The 15861-nt window shown below is 48.9% G+C and overlaps 1 protein-coding gene across 1 annotated transcript in view; it reads left to right on the top strand.

The window, feature by feature from the left end:
* LOC144686231 (SPRY domain-containing protein 3-like) overlaps window positions 1–15861 on the top strand; it is a 1189784-nt gene that overhangs the window by 861715 nt on the left and 312208 nt on the right. The window contains exon 8 of the mRNA XM_078551322.1: window positions 4176–4233. Coding sequence (XP_078407448.1) covers window positions 4176–4233 — 58 coding nt within the window. The remainder of the gene's footprint in view (window positions 1–4175; window positions 4234–15861) is intronic.

Genomic DNA, 15861 nt, shown 5'->3' with positions numbered 1-15861 from the left:
AGACTGGATGGAGGATAGAGGAACCTGTCCACGTTCTGCCTGATGTTGTGGTTCCAGCATGCGAGCTCTTCAAAGTCTCCACTGGAGACTCAGGTCCAGCAGTTTCTGCTGGATTTGCACTCAACCTGCACACCATTTCTCTAGCCATGGGTGAATTCTAGCTCTGGCTAGGCAAGAGGGGGACAGGGCACCCCAACCTCCCTGCAGGTGCCCCTTTTCCTCAGGGAGTCAGGGTGGAACCCTTGGGCAACCAAGGAAGGAGGAGTGTCAAACAGACACCCCAGAGCCACCCACCCAGGACACTCCAAGGATGCCCCGCCACTCCAAATCCCCTCTGCCTGAGACCCCAACAACATTGGCAGGTCAGGCTGAGGAGGGTGCACCTGCCCCAGAGCAGGAGACACTTAGAGGGCCGGGGCCCTCAAGGCCTTGGCCACCAGCAGACGCTTGCTAAAGTCACCTAAGACAACAGGGCACAGCAGTCAGTAGGCTGCCTCCACCTCTGCTGCAGATGATGGGGCTGCACCTAGACGTAGCGGTAGGATTAGAAACATTAAGAAGTTTTGAATGCACATTGGTGGCATGGGTGTTGATTCATTGCATCATCAGGCACTATAGGCCTTCCTGGAGTTTGTTATCATCTCGTCGTTTAGGGTGGAATGTCATTCTATTCTTAGTTCCCACTCTCCCCTCACATAACGTTGAACTAGATCAGTGAGGAACATGACTTTTGACTGTAAGAGGGGTATGAGTGTGTGATGTCAGAGGTGTGCGCTCATCTTGAAGAAGCCGTCTCTTCACCTGCAACGATCCTTAATTGGACCTGCACACCTGCTTTGTGGGGCTTTCCATGCTCCTAGGGAAAAGGCACAGCACACAACTCGCTCTGGAGTTCATTGCATGACAGCGCTCTCATTGACTTCGGGTGGAGAGGCAGCAATGGTCTTTGTGAGCTGGGCAGTGTTGAGACCATCATGCTCTCAAAGTGATGCATATGAAAATCTCCAGAGTCCTCACCAGGGGCAGGGAAGGGAAGACGTTGTCAATCGCTGCTGTTGGGTTCCTCTGAAATGAAAAGAAATCAAACACTGTCTGTTAAAAACCTTATTCTGATTGTTATTTTTGAAAATGGGTTTTATGCTGAACCAAAAAAGATGGCTGCTGTAAGTCGCATGACCACAGGGTTGGCCCTTTGTTCTAGGAGCCACCACCAGGAGTTACAAGAACAAAAGAATTCCTCACTCAGCCGGTGTATCTCACACCTCATTGTACAGACCCCTTGTAATCAAGGAAAGCAGAGGAAGTGCAGGCAAACTGGCTCTCCCAACTGGAACTATCACAAAACAGAGAGATCAAAGCTCATTACACTGGAAGAGATGCTAATAACCACCTCACCTCTCTCCTAAGGAGGAACAATGGAATTCTGGCCAGAAGCACAGAAACTGATTATTGAGCTACAATTAACTAGTAATGTAACATGTCACATGACTCAAGCCTCTGGTCTTTAGGGTAATTTTAACATTACATTTTTGGCCTCACAGGCAGTTTGCTGTTTAACATCCAACTGGGGAACTACCAAGAAGTAGAACTCCAGGCAAAACAACAGCCAGCTTCTCAAGCCTGTCTCTGCTGGAAGGTTTCCCAACATCGTCTGCAGAGCTGACCCAGTCTCTGTATACCCACTTCATCCTGTGGTATCAGCACCAACTGTAAAGAGAACTGTACAACTCTGGCCTTCAGCCAGCTGAACTCAAAATCCTAGGGGAAAGAATTCCTCATTGGACTCTGAATCGGCTTCTGGAAATCATGCAAACTAATATTAATTTCTGTGGTTCTTTTACTATTACTATCCCAAGTTGTAAAACTCCTTTATCTATCCCCCCCCTGCCCCACTTTACTGTGTGCGTGCGTGTGCGTGCGCTTGTGTGTGCATGCACACGTGTGTGTGCGTGTGTGCGTGCACGTGTGTGTGTGTGTGTGTGTGTGCATGCGTGTACGTGCATATCTGTGTGTGTGTGTGCGTGCGTAGTGGAGTGGAGTGGAATGATGTGAACACTCCTTCCCTGGGTTTTGAATGTGAGTTAATCATAACATGATTTGCTGCGGGTCATTGATAAATTGGATCATACAAACTGAGGATCTGGGAAAACATGCCACAGCATACTTAAAAAATAATTCAAAACACCTTCTGCTTACGAACAGGTAGTGAGAGGAAATAAGTACAGTTTGCCAGTCTATCTCCTGTCCATAGCAACACTGATTAGACTACGTTTCTGCTGAAGGCAAACCCAATCCAGGGCAGAAACGCGTCAGGCTCCCAGTGATTGCAGGTCCCTGAGAGTTTGTAACTAATCCACCCACTGTCCTGGTGAGGCACTCTCTGTGAGGACAAAGCTCACTGCTTTACTGCATGCTATAGAGTTACAGCTCACTCCGTCCTGATGTGTGAAGGGCTACTGGGGGTTAGTGGCAAGATGATGCCTCTGCATTATGCATTCTTGGAGCTAGCAATGGGAGAAGTGGATTTCTTCAGATGCTGCTCCCTCCAAGCGCAAACCTTTGAAGAATGTTTTTTGAGTCCAGGCCACCATCCTATGCTGATGTCATACAGACATGATGCACCCATGTGTGAATTGGCTTTTCATATGCTCAGGAGCTGCCATGCCCACTGACTTGGTGATCCCATGTTTGAAAGGATTATACTCTGTGGAGTTGCTTAGGGATGTGCGCTAAGGGAGTGCTATTCGCATCCACAGCAGCCACAAGTTGCCAAGGTTACTATGTCTTTTAAGGATGACCCAATTGTTAGGGCAGCAGGTGACTAAGGCTAATTCTGTGGTCATTGTGAGATTTCTGACCTTTCCTGAGATGTTCAAGCTGAGAATGAAGATGTTGTGACCCCTGCATCGTAGGCTGAAGAAAACTTTGACTGTGAACATTAATCTTCACCTTATTCCTCCTGGAATCTGGTAGCTATGAGGTTGTCACGGGTATGTCTGCCATGTCATGCCCATGCAATGGCACCCTCATCTGAATCCTCACCCCCTTCAATGTCCTCCTTATCCGAGGAGATGTCTAGCTCCTCAATGTCTCCCTCTGGCAACAACCCCCCAGGACCAAATGCTTTTGTTGACTGACCACACCCTACATACCATTCTGTGCATGGCCATCACTGCTGAGAGAGACCATCCCCCCGCCCACCACCCAAGACCAGGACTACAACATATGTGCCATGTATAACTCTCCAATATCATGTGCCTGTACATCCCCAGTGCAGTGAGGCTTCAGTCCCCGGACAGTCTCTGAACCTTCCCCGGACAGTCTTTTAACCTTTGCCCTCAGGGAGTCTTTCACTCATCCACTCTGTTCCATGACCCTCGCCTGTTCTGTCTCTGTCTCACTCCTCCCCTCCCCTCTTCCCCACATACCCATCATGTCTCTGCCTCACCCCTCCCCTCTCCTCTGCCCCACCCCACTGTCATGTCTCCATCTCACCCCTCCCTCTTCCCCCCACATCCCCCCGTCAGCCCTGCCTCCGCCTCGCCCCTCTCCGCTGGTCATGCCCGCTTTGCCCAGCCTGGGTGCAGTTTGTGTTACAGACACCCGACCTTTCATAGCTGCAGTCTTAAAGGAGGCAAAAGCAGCCTCGACTGACCCCCAGATCGTGGATAACTAGATATAGTCGGTAAACAGACCATCCAGCGCGTTGGCCTTTTAATGAGATGCAAATTAATGCAAATATGGTTCCCAAACTGCTCAGCGGGAATCTCGAGCCGCCCTGAAAGGCAGGAGAACAAAAGGATTCTTTTCCGCCAGCGGGAAACTGGTTTTTCCAATCGCGCCCATTGTGCTGAAGGAGGAGAGTGTGAAGTATTGAAGGTGATAGGCACAGTGAGAGTGGAAATATTAATGGTTTTAACATCCTTGAAAGTGGATAAACCCCCAGGCCCAGGTGAAACGTTGCTAAGATAAACAAGGCTGGAAATAGTGGGGGCTCCGACCATCATTTTCCGATCCCAGGATGGGTTGAATGGCCCTCCCCTGTATTGTAATCATTTCATGTTTTTCTGATCATTGAACCATATGTTTTAACAAAAATGTTTGAAAATATTGGATTGACTGTTGCTGAGTCCTCCCTCTTGCTTGGATCAATTTTGGGATCTTTTATGTTTCAGGATTATCCCAAACAGAGGCATCCAGGCTGGAACAAAGGATCTGTGGCATATCATGCAGGTAGGATGCATTTTGGTGGCTGCTTTAGACAGAAGTTTCAGAAATACCGCGTGTGACATAGACAATGTACTGATACCAATGTCCCAGCGAGTTTAAGGAGATGAGGTTATTTCTTTAAATTAGTCAGTGAGTTGTTGTGATCTGGAATCTGCCTGAAAGGACTGTGGGAGCAGATTCAATAATAACTCCCAAAAGGGAATTGGATAAATACTTAATGGTGAAAATTTTGCAGGGTTATGGGGAAAGAGCAGGGGAAGAGGGATGAACAGGATAGCCCTTTCAAAGAGCCAGCACAGGCACAATGGGCCGAATGTGAGACCTGATTATTCCTCAGCAGCTTCCAATGAAAGGAGGCAGATATAAATTAGATATAAATACATCCAGTTGTGATGGGAAGATTCCTGGTAGACTCGGTTATAATCTAGGGCTTCGTTCATAGGCTCCTGGGTGTTAGTAAGTGTTACACTGATACACAGGCTCTTCGGCCCACCCAGTCCATGCTGGCATTTATGTTCCACTTGAGCCTCTTCCCATCCTTCCTGATTTAAATCTATCACTGTAACCCTCCTATCCCTTTTCCCTCCTTGCCTGCCTTCCCTTTAACTGTATCGATGCTGTTCACTTCACTCCCTGTGTGAGCGAGTTCCACATTCTCACCACTCTCTGGCTAAAGGAGTTTCTCCTGAATCCCCTATTGGATTTCTTGGTGACCATCTTATGTTGAGGGCCTCTCGTTCTGCTCTTCCCCACAAGAGGAAACATTCTCTCTGTGTCCACTCGATCAAAACCTTTCAGAAATTTAAAGACCTCCATCCAGTAACCCGCAGCCCTCAAAGCTACCGCTTTATTTCTTAAAACACCCTGAGACATCCTGACAGAGTTTTGAAGATTGTGATTATCCAATCAGACAACTGGCCTTTTGTTTCTAATAGTGTGATTGGATGATTTAAATGACTCAGTCCATCACTGAATCCCCCACCATCAACAGCCTGGGGGTTACCATTGAACAGAAACTGAACTGGACTATCCATATAAATACTGTGGCTACAAGAGTAGGTCAGAGGCTAGGAATTCCATGGTGAATAGCTCACCTCCTTCGATAGCACCTTCCAAACCCATGACTACAACATCTAGAAGGACAAGGGCAGCAGGTAGATGGGAACACCACCACCTGGAAATTCCCCTCCAAGCCACACACCATCCTGACTTGGAAATATATCACCGTTCCTTCACTGTCACTGGGTTAAAATCCTGGAACTCCCTCCCTAACAGCACTGTGGGTGTACCTACACCACATGGACTGCAGCGGTTCAAGAAGGTAACTCACCACCACCTTCTCAAGGGCAAGTGGTGATTGACAATAAATACTGGTTCTACCAGCAATAGTCACATTCTGAGAATGCATTTTTACAAAGTCAGCTTGATATTGAAAACCAGATTATCCAGCGCCTCATGTTCTATAAACCCCTCTTTGTTTTTGTACCATTGCTTCCCTTCCCATGTCCTGAATGGGACCACACTGTTTATTCTATAAAGCTTCCTGGCTTTTACACCTCTGTGTATCCAATTATAAAATCCAGAATGCCATGTGTTTTATTAACTGCTTTGTTAACCTAATCTGCAAACTTCAGATTTGTGCCCAGCCAGTCGCAGGTCTCTCTGCTCCTGCAGTATTGACAATAACCTGAGCTACACAGACAAGCGAGAAATCTCTGGGCACTGAAATATCACGATCTACATTCCAACACATCAGGTATTCACCTTAATGTCCTTTCTCATGATGATTAATCACCTGACAAAGCGGAGGAGACATTTATCATTTCCCCAGGCTGTTGAAAACTATAACTCCCCAATTGGTTGACTCTCAGGGTTAAAATTGGAGTTTTCTGAGGGCCCATCAGTTCCCTCTTGACACTCCGTAATTTTGTTATTTATTATTTCAGGAATCTTCCATTTGCCTGCACTTCCTATCCTCAAACCTCTCCTGCTGATATCACAATTTGTGGTAATACTTTGACATCAACATTTAACTGTCAATTTAATCATTTATCATGGGAATTTCTAATGTAAACAATTGCCTGTCGGATTTGTTCATCATCGAATTTAACCGCTCAGAATCGGTGTTGAACAGATCTTGTCCTACATTCTATGTCAGAAACTGAAATTCTGAGGGTGGAGTTTTCCATTCTGGGGACTGAGTGAAGCAGCAGGCGGGATGGTCGGTGTGAGTCCCGCTGGACAGCGGCTTGGCTGAACTTGCACGATCTTCCACTCTTCAGCTCATTAGTTAGGCATCAGCAAAGGGCCAGCGGCAGGGCAGACAGGGGTTTGCCGGTTCCACCATTACCTCATGGTGTCAAAGGTCCTGGCAACACATTTAAACGGCTCTTGGACAAACATTCGCTCACTGCACCAACAGCATCTTAATCCCTCACTGGGGAGGGCTCAGCACACACAGCGGGCAAGCATGCTTCTGAACCACTCTCTCATCCATAGTGCTCCCAGTCATTCCATCTGTCTTTATGCAGGAGAAGGTCGCCCATAATAAAAGGGAGAGAGCCAGAAGAGGAGCAAGGCCTCGGAGTTGAGGACACTCTCCCTATACGAGGAACAAGCAGCAGAGCTGGCTGGTGAGGAGAGGGATCATTCCTGTATGGAAGGCCAGATCGGCCTCCCCCCAAAAGCCAGTGAGGGTGCATCTGGTGTACATGTGGGCACTGACTGTGAGCGATCTGTAGTGTAGGGTCCTGCCCAGTCAATCACTAGTTCTCTCTTTTCTCTATTCCTGGTACCAGTAGGAAAAGGCAAAGGATGTCCCTCCTCCAGATGACTCAGTCCCAGCCCCCAGACCACCTCTGAGGAGGAGGGAGAGCAACCATTTGTTGAGCCTCTGGAATCGGCCCTGAGAGATATGTCGGAGATGTAAAGACAGGGGAGAATCAGACAGAGATGCCAGAGACTGTCGCTAGACTGAGACGAAGAATGGAGGAGTCTGACTACATCTGCCTGGCGTTGTGGCTCTGCCATGCGAGCGCCTCAAAGTCTCTATGGGAAGGGTGGCAGCTGCCTTGAAGACCAGGTCTAGCAGCTTCTGCCAGACCTGCTCTTGGACCTGCACACCATCACTCTCACCACAGGTGCATTCAAGCACTGGTCAGGGGAGAGAGGGACGTGGCTTATCGACCTTCCTCCAGGAGCCCCTTCACTTCAAAGAATCAAGGAGGAGCCCATGGGCACCCAAGGGGAGGAGAGGTGTCAACCAGACACCCTGGGGGCATCCACCCAGATACCCCAAGGGGACCATGTGACTCCAAGTTCCCTCTGCCTGTGACTCCAGCAGGTCAGGCTGAGGAGGGCGCGGCTGCCAACAGTCAGAGACCCTCATTAGGCCACCAGAGGACACCCACCAAAGTCATCTCAGACACCAGGGCGTAACAGTCAGCAGGCTGCCTCCAGCTCTGCTGAGGGTGTCAGGGCTGCACCTAGACGTAGCGCTGGATTAGAAGCATTAAGGAGTTTTGAATGCACACTGGCTCTTCACTCATCGTATCTACTTTTCACTTTTGTAAATACATTTCACATTAATCCATCCTCAAGTTTCAGGAATTCAATGGCTGATCCCGATGTGATTTAAGGTCCCGTGTTCACCCGAGGGTTAAAAATGTACCTCCGCCCGTCAAATGAACTCCCATCTGGATCTTCAGTTGAATTAACTCTCACACGGCCTCACTACAGTGAGAAGTCTTTATTCCCACATCGGCGACACCAGCAAGGGGCACACCCTGTGTGGTGCTGATGACTGGCCAATCCACCCGACAACCTTCAGCCTCAGGCAGAGCTGCTTTGGACTCTGGAGAATTGATCATCAAGGTTAGTGATAACCCTGCTGCTGTCACACTGATCTCTGTTGTTTGTGAGCGGCACAAGTATTGGTTGCGCTGAACACTATCATAGTTTCTGCAAACTGTGCTTTGCACTGCTGTTTATTTTATGGGAGTGAGGTTTTGGGAAAAGCAGTATCAAACGGTGAACACCTCAGGCCTTCCTGGGGTTTGTTATCATCTCGTCGTTTAGGGCGGAATGTCATTCTATTCTTAGTTCCCACTCTCCCCTCACATAACGCTGAACTAGACAAGTAAGGATGAGTGAGGAACATGACTTTTGACTGTGAGGGGTATGAGTGTGTGATGTCAGAGGTGTGCGCTCATCTTGAAGAAGCCATCTCTTCACCTGCAACGATCCTTAATTGGACCTGCACACCTGCTTTGTGGGGCTTTCCGTGCTCCTAGGGAAAAGGCACAGCACACAACTCGCTCTGGAGTTCATTGCATGACAGCGCTCTCATTGACTTCGGGTGGAGAGGCAGCAATGGTCTTTGTGAGCTGGGCAGTGTTGAGACCGTCATGCTCTCAAAGTGATGCATATGAAAATCTCCAGAGTCCTCATCAGGGGCAGGGAAGGGAAGACGTTGTCAATCGCTGCTCTGTCCATACTGACTGGACCACATTTCTCCCATACTGCCAAGGTCACCCAGGACAGAAACTTGTCAGTGTCCTGACGATTACCGGGTCCTGAATGTTTGTAATTAATGAAACCATTGTCCCTTTTTTAATCATTCATGAGATGTTGGCTTCACTGGCCGACTGTATACCACTGTGTCTGCTGGGCCTGTCCTGCCGGTGGGACAGGACATACCCAGGGATGGTGATGGTAGTGTCGGGGACATGATCTGTAAGGTATGATTCCATGAGGATGACTCTGTCAGGCTGTTGCTTGACTAGTCTGTGAGGCAGCTCTCCCAATTTTGGCACTAGCCCCCAGATGTTAGTAAGGAGGACTTTGCAGGGTCAACAGGGCTGAGTTTGCTGTTGTCATTTCCAGTGTCTAGGTCGATGCCGGGTGGTCCGTCCGGTTTCATTCCTTTGAGACTTTGTGGCAGTTTAGTACAACTGAGTGGCTTACCCGGCCATTTCAGAGGGTGTTTAAGAGTCAACCACATTGCTGTGGCTCTGGAGTCACAGGTAGGCCAGACCAGGTAAGGACGCCAGCATATATTGTCTATCCCTAGTTGCCCTTGAGAAGGTGGTGGTGAGCTGCCTTCTTGAACCGCTGCAGACCATGTGGTGTAGGTACATCCACAGTGCTGTTAGGGAGGGAGTTACAGGATTTTGACCCAGCGACAGTGAAGGAACGGTGATATATTTCCAAGTCAGGATGGTGAGTGACTTGGAGGGGAACTTCCAGGTGGTGGTGTTCCCATCTATCTGCTGTCCTTTTCCTTCTAGTTGGAAATGGTCATGGGTTTGGAAGGAACCTTGGTGAGTTGCTGCAGTGCATCTTGTAGATGGTACACACACTGCTGCTACTGTGGGTCCGTGATGGAGGGGGTGAGACACTCTCTGTGAGGACAATGCAGGCAAACCTCACAGCTTTGGGTGCACGATGTAAAGTTACAGGCCACCGCGACCTGATGTCTGAAGGCTGATTGGGGTCTGTAGCAAGAAGATGCCTCTGCATTATTCATTGATGAGAGCTGCCGATGGCGCAGATGGTGCTCCCTGGAAAATGCTCCCTCTTCAGATGATCAAGTACAAATCATTGGCATTTTTTTTCTGTTCACACTGCCTTGCTAAGCTGCTGTCACACCGACACCAGTGCATCTATGTGTGAATTGGCATTTCAGCCGTTTGTGAGCTGCCATGCACACTGACTTGGTGATGCCATGGTTGAAAGGACTGCTCTATGTGGAGTTGCTTAAGGAGGCGTGCTAATGGAGCTCTAAGCACAGCAGCCACATGGTCCCAAGGCTACTAGGCTGTCCCCATCATTAGGGCACAAGGTGACTTATGCTGCCTCTGTGATCATTGTGTGGTTTATGACCTCCCCTGATAAGTTAATGCTGAGAATGAAGGTCTCGTTGTGTCCCCTGTATCAAAGGATGAAGAGAACTTCAATTATAAAAATTTGCCTTTGCCTTATTCCTCCTGGAATCTTACCACTGAGGGTGTCACTGGCACATCTGACACACAGTGTTCGTGCAATGGCATCCTCATGTAGTTTGCCTGAATCCTCATCCTCTTCAGAGTCATCACCTTCCGAGTCCTCATTGCCCGAGAGACTTCTAACCCCTCAATGTCTCCCTTTGGCAACACACCCCGTCTCTGCAGCGCAAAGTAGTTCAGGGTGCAGCAAACAACAGTTATGTGGGACGCTCTCTGTGGTGAGTATTGGAGAGCCCTGCCTGACCAGTCCAAACATCAGAAACACATATTTAAGAGGCCAATTGTTTGCTCTATTAAGGACCTTGTGGTAGACTGTGCAGCATTGGATCTCTCCACAGATGCACTCTGTGGCCGATGAATGGGGGTCATTAGCCATGTTTTCTGGGGGTACCCCTTGTCACTGAGGAGCCAACCTTCTAAGCACTGAACTCCCTCAAATATCTGTGGTACCTGCGAGTGACTCAAAATGAGTCATGTAAGCTCCCTGGGTACTGAGCACAAACATGCTGGATATGCTTTTGGTGATCCCAAATTAACTGGGCACTCAGAGTGAAATCCTTTTGTATGAATGAATCTCACAGGCCGCTGCCAGGGAGCTCTCAAGGCCACATGTGTGCAGTCGATGGCACCCTGCACTTGTGGGGAACCTGAGATCGCAGCAAATCCCACAGCTCTGGCCACTTGGCTTGTTTCATCCATGCTGAGCTGGGGGTAATGGTGAGCTTTATTGAAAAGGGCATCAGTCATCTCCCTTGCGTGTCATCGATTGTGAGATCCTGCAAAGGTCCCCAATGGAATCCTGGAAGTATCTGAAGGCAAATAAGTTCAGAGCAACCGGCATGGGATGCCCTCTGAGTCCGTGCAGCATGAGTTCCTCACAGAGAGTGTGGCAAGTATGAGCTCACTAGACAAGCAAAGGTGCATGTGAGACTGTCTTTCACTCATCTCCATGTATAAGCCGCTTCTTCTGTAGACCTTTGGCTGCGCCAGGGCAATGGTCTTCCCTGAGCTGTGCCAATCAGTGATGGGCCCTTCTCCTCATTCTAACCATAGCTATCTCAAAGCAACATTCCCTGCAGCTGGGAATTCTCCACTCCTCCTGCTATCTGTGAACAGATACAATTGAGCAATCAGTAGTAGTTCCCCATGAATGGTCTCCTTCCATATACAAGGCAAGAATCCAGACTCTAACCCTTGAACTGCCCTCAGCCTGTACATGGCATCCCCAGGCCACCCCCTTACAGGATGATAACATCCTGAGGCTGAGTATCCGCCTCAGATATGACAGCGCAATGAGGGTATTCATTAGGCTCAGTAGACCCGTGCTCTATAACCCTCAGTCAGGCTAATGTTAGTTCTTCTCCAGTAACCTTGACAATAACTATCGATACCCTAGCCTTGCACTTATGTTATGACTGCAAACATGGTTCCCTGAATGCACTGGAGCATTGAGGCTTGTAGCTTCTGTGCAGCAGCCATGGCCCTTGATTGTTTGACCCTACGTCCCTCTTCACAAGCCTTTGTGAGGATCAGATGGCCATTAGTACCCAATACACCACAGCATCGAACCTGAATGGATTCCCATCTGAATGTGCCATTAGAAAAGGAGCAAAGCTTGTTCATTGTGCATTAGACCCAGGAGTCCAGCAATCCTGCTGCTCTCCAACGTTTCAGCAGGGAATTTATACAGTGCCCCTTCAATTGACCCTAAATTGCTTAGCTGAACTCCTCCAACAAATCCTGATACTGATCCCTATTGAGTTTTTTTAGCTTGCTTTTCAAACTGCCATTCTTTGATGATTGCGAAAATAGTGCTCCTAACTTTCGTAAATGAGACCAGCTTCCAACCTCCCCCCATCACCCACCACGTTCCTCCTCCATACTGACCACCTCCTCATTCCCCTTTCTCTTCTCATTGTCCAGTCTCCCCCTGTTACCCTTGAACCCATCATTATTCATGTGGTTATTCCTGTTCTCCCCCCGAACCCTTCAGTGTTGATGCCCCCATACCCTTCATCGACCTGATACCACCCCTTCTCAAGGCCACATGCACGCTTACTTTTCGGGACCCCTGCCCACGTGAGACAGCCTAATGCCCACCCATGACTTTTCAACTACCGACTTACCGGGTCTAGATGCCTCCCTCCAAGCCTTATGGTGCCATCTGCTTCACAACAATGATGACTTGAACACCCAGGACCAAATTCCTTAGGTGAGTGACCACGCTGTACACACCATACTGTGCATGACCCTCACTGCCCAGAGAGGTCTCCCCCCGCCCAAGACCTGGACCAAGACCTGTGTGTCACGCAGAGCCCTCTAACAGGGCCCGCACAGCACGGTCTCTGAAATAAGCCCCCAACAACGTGGCCTGAGTGCCAGGAGAGTATCAGACTCTTGCCCCATCTCAGCCCTCATGTTTCCCCCCCACCCCCAAGTCATGCCTCCCCTCTTGTTTCCCACCATCGTCCCCGCAGTTCAGCCTCCGCCTCGCCCCTCCCTACCGGCCTACCTCACGTGCCCATCCTGGCACAGCTTGTGCTCCAGGAACCCAAGAAGTTTCAGTAAAGCTGTGAAAAGAATGTAAAGCAGCGTCTACAAACCTCCAAGCAATTCTGGCGAGTGCTTTTTTTTCATTCATTCATGGGATGTGGGTGTCACTGGCTGGTCCAGCATTTATTGCCCATCCCTAATTGCCCCTTGAGAAGGTGGTGGTGAGCTGCCTTCTTGAGCCGCTGCAGTCCATGTGGTGTAGGTACACCCACAGTGCTGTTAGGGAGGGAGTTCCAGGATTTTGACCCAGCGACAGTGAAGAAACGGCGATATATTTCCAAGTCAGGATGGTGAGTGGCTTGGAGGGGAACCTCCAGGTGGTGGTGTTCCCATCTACCTGCTGCCCTTGTCCTTCTAGATGGTAATGGTCATGGGTTTGGAAGGTGCTGTCGAAGGAGCCTTGGTGAGTTCCTGCAGTGCATCTTGTAGATGGTTCACACACTGCTGCTACTGTGTGTCGGTGGTGGAGGGAGTGAATGTTTGTGAATGTAGTGCCAATCAAATGGGCATCTTTGTCCTGGATGGTGATAAGCTTCTTGAATGTTGTGGGAGCTGCGCTCATCCAGTCAAGTGGGGAGTATTCCATCACACTCCTGACTTGTGCCTTGCCGATGGTGGACAGGCTTTGGGGAGTCAGGAGGTGAGTTACTCATCACAGGATTCCCAGCCTCTGACCTGCACTTGTAGCTACCGTATGTACATGACTAGTCCAGTTCTGTTTCTGGTCAATGGTAACCCCCAGGATGTTGATAATGAGGGATTCAGTGATGGTAATGCCATTGAATGTTAAGGAGTGATTGTTAGATTCTCTCTTGTTGGAGATGGTCATTGCCTGGCACTTGTGTGGCACAAATGTTATTTGCCACTTGGCAGCCCAAGCCTGGATATTGTCCAGGTCTTGCTGCATTTGGACATGGACTGCTTCAGTATCTGAGGAGTCGCGAATGGTGCTGAACATTGTGCAATCACCAGCAAACATCCCCACTTCTGACCTTATGATGGAAGGAAGGTCATTGATAAAGCAGCTGAAGTTGGTTGGGCCGAGGACACTACCCTGAGGAATTCCTGCGGTGATGTCCTGGAGCTGAGATGATTGACCTCCAACAACCACAACCATCTTCCTTTGTGCTAGGTATGACTCCAACCAGCGGAGAATTTTCCCCCCGATTCCCATTGACTCCAGTTTTGCTGGAGACCCTTGATGCCACACTCGGTCAAATGGGGCCTTGATGTCAAGGGCAGTCACTCTCACCTCACCTTGGGAGTTCAGCTCTTTTGTCCATGTTTGAACCAAGGCTGTAATGAGGTCAGGAGCTGAGTAGCCTTGGCGGAACCCAAACCGGGCGCCAGTAAGCAAGTGCTGCTTGATAGCACTGTTGATGACCCCTTCCATCATTTTACTGATGATTGAGAGTAGACTGATGGGGTGGTAATTGGATGGGTTAGATTTAAGACCATAAGACCATAAGACATAGGAGCAGAAATTAGGCCATTCGGCCTATCGAGTCTGCTCCGCCATTCAATCATGGCTGATAAGTTTCTCAACCCCATTCTCCCATCTTCTCCCTGTAACCTTTGATCCCCTTACCAATCAAGAACCTATCTATCTCGGTCTTAAATACACTCAATGACCTGGCCTCCACAGCCTTCTGTGGCAATGAATTCCGTACATTCACTCTCTGGCTAAAGAAGTTTCTCCTCATCTCTGTTCTAAAAGGTCTTCCCTTTACTCTGAGGCTGTGCCCTCGGGTCCTAGTCTCTCCTACTAATGGAAACATCTTCCCCACGTCCACTCTATCCAGGCCTTTCAGTATTCTGTAAGTTTCAATCAGATACCCCCTCATCCTTCTAAACTCCATCGAGTATAGACCCAGAGTCCTCAAACGTTCCTCATATGTTAAGCCTTTCATTCCAGGGATCGATCTCGTGAACCTCCTCTGGACCCTCTCCAGGGCCAGCACATCCTTCCTGAGATACGGGGACCAAAATTGCTCACAATATTCTAAATGTAGTCTGACCAGAGTCTTATAAAGCCTCAGTAGCACATCCCTGCTTTTATATTCTAGTCCTCTCGAAATAAATGCCAACATTGCATTTGCCTTCCTAACTACCGACTCAACCTGCAAGTTAACCTTAAGAGAATCCTGGACTAGGACTCCCAAGCCCCTTTGCACTCCAGATTTCTGAATTCTCTCCCCATTTAGAAAATAGTCTATGCCTCTATTCTTCCTACCAAAGTGCATGACCTCACACTTCCCCACATTGTATTCCTTCTGCCACTTCTTTGCCCATTCTCCTAACCTGTCCAAATCCTTCTGCAGCCTCCCCACCTCCTCACTACTACCTTTCCCTCCACCTATCTTTGTATCATCTGCAAACTTAGCTCCCTGCTTTGTCCTGCTTTTTGTATACAGGACATACCTGGGCAATTTTCCAAATAGCCGGGTAGATGCCAGTGTTGTAGCTGCACTGGAACAGCTTGGTTAGGGGCGCGGCAGGTTCTGGAGCACAGGCCTTCAGTACTATTGCCGGGATATTGTCAGGGCCCATAGCCTTTGCAGTATCCAGTGCCTTCAGCCATTTCTGATATCGCAATGAGTGAATCGAATTGGCTGAAGACTGGCATCTGTGATGCTGGGGACCTCCTGAGGTGGATCATCCTCTCGGCACTTCTGGCTGAAGATTGTAACAAATGCTTCAAGCTTTTGCACTGATTTGCTGGGCTCCTCCATCATTGTGGATGGGGATATTTGTGGAGCATCCTCCTCCAGTGAGTTGTTTAATTGTCCAACACCATTCAGGACTGGATGTGGCAGGAGTGCAGAGCTTGGATTTGAACTGTTGGTTATGGAATCACTTAGCTCTGTCTGTCACTTGCTGCTTCTGCTATTTGGCATGCAAGTAGTCCTGTGTTATAGCTTCACCAGGTTGACACCTCATTTTTAGGTGTGCCTGGTGCTGCTCCTGGAATACCCTCCTGCACTCTTCATTGAACCAAGATTGATTCCCTGGCTTGATGGTAATGGTAGAGTGGGGGATATGCCGGGCCATGAGGTTACAGATTGTGTTTGAG

This window comes from Cetorhinus maximus, chromosome 11, assembly GCF_964194155.1.
Source record: "Cetorhinus maximus chromosome 11, sCetMax3.hap1.1, whole genome shotgun sequence".
In the NCBI taxonomy this organism is placed as follows: domain Eukaryota; kingdom Metazoa; phylum Chordata; class Chondrichthyes; order Lamniformes; family Cetorhinidae; genus Cetorhinus; species Cetorhinus maximus.
This window is presented reverse-complemented; position numbering and strand designations above follow the sequence as displayed.